The sequence below is a fragment of the Nansenia antarctica genome (assembly GCF_963989245.1).
Source record: "Nansenia antarctica genome assembly, chromosome: 8".
Classification (NCBI taxonomy): Eukaryota; Metazoa; Chordata; class Actinopteri; order Argentiniformes; family Microstomatidae; genus Nansenia; species Nansenia antarctica.
The window spans coordinates 654,037-661,200 of NC_137678.1; the positions used below are offsets into that span (position 1 = coordinate 654,037).

Consider the following 7,164-nt stretch of genomic DNA (forward strand, 5'->3'; position numbering starts at 1 on the left):
TGCTGCTGTGGTAAGTGTGGAATGTGGGACACGTTGGTGATGGGCTCCATCTTCTCTGGGTTCCCGATGCTCACCTCGGGGATCCACAGGGCACGTTCTCTTCATGGTGCTTCAGACCTCGGAATGGTTCAGACCTGACGACCTCTGACCTCAGAATGGTTCTGTTCTAGTTGTACTTTGTTAATACTGTTCAGACATGTGCTGCTTGGCTGCTGCGCTGCCTGACAACACGGCCGCTACGGCTGGCGGAGGACTGCTAGCTGTGTTGAGAGATTTTGAAGGTCAGGGTACAGGGGCAGAGGATCTAAATCCATGCTATTGGTTGGAGGTAATACTTTATCTTCCTGCTCTTTTACTTTCTGTAGCAATTTCAAAAGTAAACCCTCTTCTGAGTTCTTGTGTTTGTCCTCTGCCATGCGTTCCCACTTTCTAAAACAATCCCATTTAACATGCTAACGCTCAGTGTCCCACATGTAGCAGGAAAAGATGAATATTTGGACCATAACCCAATATGTTTAACAGCAGATAAACCCCATTTGTCTGCCATTATCTTAGCAGGACCAAGAAGTGGTGTCACTCTCTCTCTGAACGACTTGATTTTATACCCATTTTAAACTCAAAATCAAGATATATTCAAAGGAACAACATAGATACAAATAGCACTATTAGTTAAAATAGCTTAAAAAAAACACACAAGGAATGAAAACAGCTGTAATGTCTTATCACAAATAAGAAAATTCAAAACAATTACAATACAATACACAAACAAACTTGGTCTGTGGAGATTAGACTCTGGGCTTCAGGGGAGGGGTGGCTGGTAGGTCTTTTACATATGCACTGAGTCAACAGAAAAACTGAAGTATTAACACTGATTAACTAATTAAAACTGGAGTTCAGAACTTTGGTTAGCTCAATGAAACTCTATATTCATACATGGACAATTCAGAACACCTGGTTGGCTCAATGCATTTTATGGATAAGTACCACCTTGTGGAATGCTGAAACAGTGCTTCAGGCCTCACTTGTGGAGGAGACCATCACAGTCTTAATAACGACGATAGTGGTGACAATGATGGTGGGTGGTGGTGGTGGTGGTTATGGAGCGGTGTGTGTGTGTGTGTGTGTGTTTGTGTGTGTAGTGGGGGTGGGGACCCCCACACAGGCGGGCCTCTCTAACAGTGCTCCAGATAGTCAATGACCCGAGAGATGGACTTCTGCCCCGTTGTGCCCACGTCACATGTAAGGTTCATGAAATTTAGGAACTTCTTGAGCATTTCCGTCATTATTGAGAAATCTCCTTTCGGCAGATTATCCCTCACAGTAGTCACATTCATGGGACTCCCCTGGCAGAGACAGCCCAGCAGCAGTGCAGTGTAGGAGGCCACGATGCTGTCCTCCATGTGCTTCCCAGCATGCTGGAGAGCTTTATTGAGGTCCAGCTCTTCGTCCTCCTCTTCCTTCTTGGCCTTCTCCTTCTCCGTCTCGGGGTTGGTGTTGTTGTTCTCCGCCGCCACCCACTGGATCTCGCCGCCCGACTCCTGCCACTCGCCGCTCTGGTCCAGCGCGGGCTTGGGCGCGTCATTGATGAAGTCGTCGGTCTCTGCCTCTGCCAGCACGGCCGCCTGCTCCCGTTGGAGGAAGAGCTGCACCAGTGCGGAGATGGCACTCAGCGAGCCCTCGGTCTTCAGCTCCTCCTTGTCGGCCACCAGGACGGAGGTGAAGGGGGCTCCCCCGTCCATCTCCATCTCACACAGACAGTGGCGGTTCCTGGCGCTGTACTCCACCAGGTTGATCAGCAGACCCAGACCCAGGACTCTGATGTCGAACCTCTGCTCCGCAGGCAGGTACTGGGGCACCCGCAGGACACAATTCAGAGCTGTGATGATGAAGTTGTCCTGCTCACCCGTCTTTGTGCTTCCCCACTCGTTGTCGTGGGTGAGGTTGAGCAGCACCCCTATGATGGCTCTCATGCAGTCTTCCACGGCCTTGCCCACGTTGCTGTTGCTGCAGTAGGGGAGGGCGGTGCCGGCGGAGCACAGGGCGCTGTTCACCTCCCTGCTGTAGCGCTGGATCATCTCCTCACAGTGGCACAGCGCCTTGGCCGAGGAGGCAATAAGCGAGGAGTCCTTGTAGGCGATCAGGTAGCCTTGGTTCTCTGGGTTACCTAAAATTACGCTCTCCAGGACTCGTAGACACCTCTCAGCCCCCCACAGAGACGCCACCAGCTTCTCCTTGTCATCCTCTTGCCTCAGGTTCCCGACACATTCTTTCACTTTATCCACTATGTGATCAAGACCTCCCAGAAGCCTCAACTCCTCCTTAAACCAATCCCCTGCCCGCTTGGAGGTCAGCGATAACAAGGTCTCCATGGCTAGATGCCCTGATGTGATGTTCTCCAGGTCCAGATGCTTGTTGTGGACCGTCTCACACAGCTTGCGGATCTTCTCCTTGACCTTGCCCATCTCCTTGGCGGTGAGCTGGTCGTCTGCGCCGGAGAGGTCCCCCTCCAGCTCCAGCAGGCGCAGCATCAGGTCCAGGCTGGCCCGGTCCAGGTCCATGTTCAGCCGGTCCCTGCTCAGGATGTACATCAGAGAGGCCGTGCACAAGGCCAGGTTCGGGTGCTGGGGAGCGTCGTTGAGCGTTTTGAAGACCTGCGCCACCTTCCCTCTGGCTCTCAGGTGCATCCTGAAGCTAGGCATGGCACACCTAGTGGCCAGGTTGATGATGCTAAGGCAGCGTGTGTTGAGGGGCTGGCCACTCTTCAGTCCGGTGGCCAGGTACTCAAAGTCGTCAGTGAACTCCTGGTTCTCCCCAAACTCCACCACGTCGTTGAAGTGCTTCACATGCTGGACTACCGTGTACAGCTCCTTGTGCTCTTTCCTACATTTCAGTGCAGTGACGATGTCCTGGTAGGGCTCGGTGGGGAAGGTCACCGACTTCATGACCTTGGGCGGTGGGGGCGGAGCTTTGAACACCCCGTCATCTTTATGGGGGTTGGTCTCCTTGCTGCTGCTGCTGCCGCCACCGCTGCTGCTGCTGCTGCTGCCCCCTGACAGACTGGCCGGTGCAGTCTGTGACCGAGCCAGGGGTGGCGGGGGCAGCTCTTCTTGCTCTGGTCTGTTCCAGTGTCGGGCATTGTACACTGCTTTAGTGGGAGACTTCTTGGGCCCACTGAAGATCTTCCTGCTGCTGTCCTTGGATTTCTCCGCCGGCTTGCCTAGGGGCCGGCTCTGCTGTTGAACATCTGACACGGTGGGATAGTTGTCCTCCGGGAAGTCCAGGATGTCTGTGTTGGTGCTGGTCTGACTCTCCTGCTGACCTTCGCTGGACTGGGGACTGTCTACACTTGTTGCCATGGCAGCAGCTTGTCCCGCAGCACCCGCTGCTGCCTGCGCGGCGGCGGCGGCGGCCTTCTTAGCCCTCCTCCTCTCTTTGACATGGTCCTCGTCGTCACTGTCGCTCATGTCGTCAAAGCCAAAGTACTTGATCTTGTAGTTGGAGCCCGAGGCCGCCGGGTCACCGCCCTCTTCCTCAGCAGCCTCGTTGTCCTCAAAACCAAAGAGGTTCGCCTTGGAGTCTTTCTTTGTCTTGCTTTGAGTAGGCCTAAACCTGGCAGGCTTGGCTGGTGCTGGCTCCGCCTTCTTCCTCAGTCGCCCCGCCTCCCCCAGGTCTGCCGGGGCGGCGGCGGTGTTGGCAAACTCCTCGATGCTCCGGTCCATGGAGTCCTGGATGGTGACATTACACACCGACAGACAGGACGGGTGCAGCACTGTGTAGTCTCTCGTCCGCCCACGCCCAGCCGGCTTGCTGTTCTGGGTGCTGTTGGGCTTGAGCGGGCCAGCACCGGGCCCACTGCTGCTGGCTGTGCTGGTACTAGAGCTGGTACTGGTAGTGTCCGAGGCCTTGCCCTCTTTGTTGGCCCGCCGGTAGGTCCGGCAGTTTGAAGCCCTGAGGAGAGACTGTGAGTGGTCCTCTGTTTCGAAAAATATAGTATTTTATGAGCCTCTGATACGACAGGCCACATGGTTCTTTTTTCAATACATCATGGTCTGAACAATGCATGAATACCAAACAGATCTATATAATTTTGGACAGGTTTATGCAAAAAACTCAAAGTGGAGAGTGATCAGTTCTCCCAGAGTTTCACACATAAACCTACCTTCTTGAGAATATAAATAACTCTCAGGGTCTTTCTGCGCAAGAAAGCAGCTCCCCATGACTTGGGTTAGAAAATATAAAACCTTGCCTAATGCAAAAATGTGTTTTTAAAATAGAAAAACAGAAACTCAAAAACCACTAGGGTCTCTTTTCACAACAAGACAATTCAAAACTCAACAATTTTCCTAAAAGTGTCGGAAAACAAGAACATTCTTAAACCATCAAAGATATACAAAAACTGGAGCTGTACATGGAGAAACAACAATTATAGACTATTTCCTAAAATTGCTGCTGTGGTAAGTGGGACACGTTGGTGATGGGCTCCATCTTCTCTGGGTTCCCGATGCTCACCTCGGGGATCCACAGGGCACGTTCTCTTCATGGTGCTTCAGACCTCAGAATGGTTCAGACCTGACGACCTCTGACCTCAGAATGGTTCTGTTCTAGTTGTACTTTGTTAATACTGTTCAGACATGTGCTGCTTGGCTGCTGCGCTGCCTGACAACACGGCCGCTACGGCTGGCGGAGGACTGCTAGCTGTGTTGAGAGATTTTGAAGGTCAGGGTACAGGGGCAGAGGATCTAAATCCATGCTATTGGTTGGAGGTAATACTTTATCTTCCTGCTCTTTTACTTTTTAATACAGGAGAGAGACTAGTAGGGTTTAATACAGGAGAGAGACTAGTAGGGTTTAATACAGGAGAGAGACTAGCAGGGTCTAGTTGTCTATAACATAATCCCCTGTGAACTCTCTCTTCAAAGTTCTTTTCAACTTTCCCTTACGGTACTTGTCGACTATCGGTCTCGTGCCGGTATTTAGCCTTAGATGGAATTTACCACCCGCGGTGGGGGTGTCGTTAGCGGACTTTAAATGTGGGCCATGACCTCCCCTGGCGGTGTCATCCACTGTCGCAGGCAGGACGCTCCTCTGAGCACCGGTGTCACAGAGGAATTTGCACCCGGAGAGAGTGTCTCTGATGAATAGTAGCTGGTTTGTTGTGCCCACACTCATAGCCACTACAGAGCGCAGGCTTTGCCGTTTCCCGTCGAGCTGTAGTTGCAAGGGGAGCGGCACCTCTTCGCTTTCGCGCCAAAGCGTGAGTGAAAATAGCACATGCCTGGGCTAGTACGGCTATCGGTGGTAGGTGGGCCCTTGTTAGCTAGCCTGTCTCTGCCAGGGGGAGTGTAATTGTGTGTCGGGGCTAGTACTTCAGGGGTATAACGCTGGGTAGCTAGGAAGAAGCGGTCAGCCTCTTCTGCTAACTCACGGGGTTCAGTGATAGTCGTATTAGCGAGCGCCGTCTGTACATGTGCAGGCATGTGCCGAAGAAACAGTTCAAATAAATAGAAAATTAGGTTCCTCCGTACCTAGTAGGTTCAGCATCATGTCCATGTGCTGGGAAGGCTTGCTGTCTCCTAGCCCCTGAATTGCGAACAGACGTCGGGCTCGTTCTGACCGTGATAGTTCGAAGGTCTTGAGGAGGAGAGCTTTAAACGTTGTATATTTATTCAGGGCAGGGGGAACTGTAATGAAGCCCACCGTTCTGGCTGCAGTGGAGCTCCCCAGCGCCGAGACGACATGGTAGTAGCGTGTGGCGTCATCTGTAATCCCACGGAGGGCGAACTGCGCCTCCGTCTGTGCGAACCATGCTGCCGCGGACGTCTCCCAAAACTCCGGCAATTTGAGAAAACTTTATAAAAATTAATAATTACACAGAACAATATTTACAGTGTGAAACTCAATGCAGTGCTATGGTACCGTCATATCCGGAATGGTGAGTGCTTACCATCGCTGACTTAATTTCCAGTCCGCTACTGCCGAGAGACGCTACAGTAAAGAGTCTACTAAAGTAGTAGTAAAGATCTAGTAAAGATCTACATTAACTGATGTCTGTGATGCACTTGTCTCTGAAAGTTCTCTCAGTCTGTATTTCTGTGTGTGAGTTTGCGGGGCGCGGCGGGGCAGTGGATGTTCTCCAGAAATGGGAGCTGTGATCGAAGGCGGTCCACTGTTGTTATGACACCTTTACACCCGGAGATCTCAAGCGTCCGCAATCTCGTACAGTGTTGGCCGAGTATGGAGAGAGACCTGTGGAGACATCAGTTCATTGTTGTTGAGGCGAGTTTCTATTTTCCTGGGTCTTGGGGCTGGAGGTGCGTGATTTCTCTGCTGCCCCTCCTCCTCCTCCTCCTCCTCTTCCTCCTCCTCCTCCTCCCTCTCTGTGGACATCACTGGTGGAGCTCTTTTCTTTGCTCTTCTCCGCTACCTTCTCGTCAGGTGGTGTTTGGGCACTCTTCTTTATCTTCATCCCTGCAGGAAGTTGTTTACCTCTCCATGTCTCCTTCCCTTTTTCCTCCTCCTCCTCTTCTCCTCCTTCTTCTCCTTCTTCTTCTTCTTCATTCTCATCCTGTTAGCCTCAGACTCTGGCAGGGCAGTGGAGGTTTTCCTCAGACTCCCATGTGTTATCCGTATCTGTAAATCCTTTCCATTTGAGAAAGAATTCAACCTTCCCGTTGACAAGAATAGAAGTCTTCCATGTCTGGATAATAACGGTTCTTACCTCGATAGGTAACTTAGGCGTTTCCATGGTTATTTCACTCCCATCCCAGTCACAGCCTTGTTGCATGTCAAGGTGGAGTTTGGTCTTTCATTGTATTGATCACAATGTTTGATTGATATTCAATCAGTACCTTCAAACTCGATTGGATCTACTTAACTTAGTCTTAACTGTCATAGAGAGAGACTAGTAAGGTTTAATACAGGAGAGAGACTAGCAGGGTTTAATACAGGAGAGAGACTAGTCTACGTAGCTAGCCTAGCCGTGATGCAGCACTAGACAGACACACACAGCACAGCCTGCTGAAGTGAGCTCGATAAGCAATAGGGCTAGGATAGAATCTCGTACAGTGTTGGCCGAGTATGGAGAGAGACCTGTGGAGACATCAGTTCATTGCTATCATAAGACTCAATCTTATAATCATACTCTTATTATATTAGCAATAACCC

The 7,164-nt window shown here is 51.2% G+C and overlaps 1 protein-coding gene and 1 pseudogene across 2 annotated transcripts in view; both read right to left on the reverse strand.

Annotated features, from left to right (window-relative positions):
* Positions 1–1,172: 1,172 nt before the first annotated feature.
* On the reverse strand, positions 1,173–3,977 carry LOC308163547 (wings apart-like protein homolog; the record flags this gene model as incomplete). Its single annotated transcript, XM_080537721.1, has 1 exon — positions 1,173–3,977. A coding segment is annotated over one exon (2,805 nt), but the record flags the coding sequence as incomplete, so codon positions are not given.
* A 460-nt stretch (positions 3,978–4,437) lies between these two features.
* LOC308163548 (DNA excision repair protein ERCC-6-like) overlaps positions 4,438–7,164 on the reverse strand; it is a 52,414-nt pseudogene continuing 49,687 nt past the window's right edge. Inside the window, exons 6-7 of the transcript in view lie at positions 5,698–5,848; positions 4,438–4,509 (exon numbers count right to left, since the gene is read on the reverse strand). The product of the transcript in view is annotated as a DNA excision repair protein ERCC-6-like (transcript). The remainder of the gene's footprint in view (positions 4,510–5,697; positions 5,849–7,164) is intronic.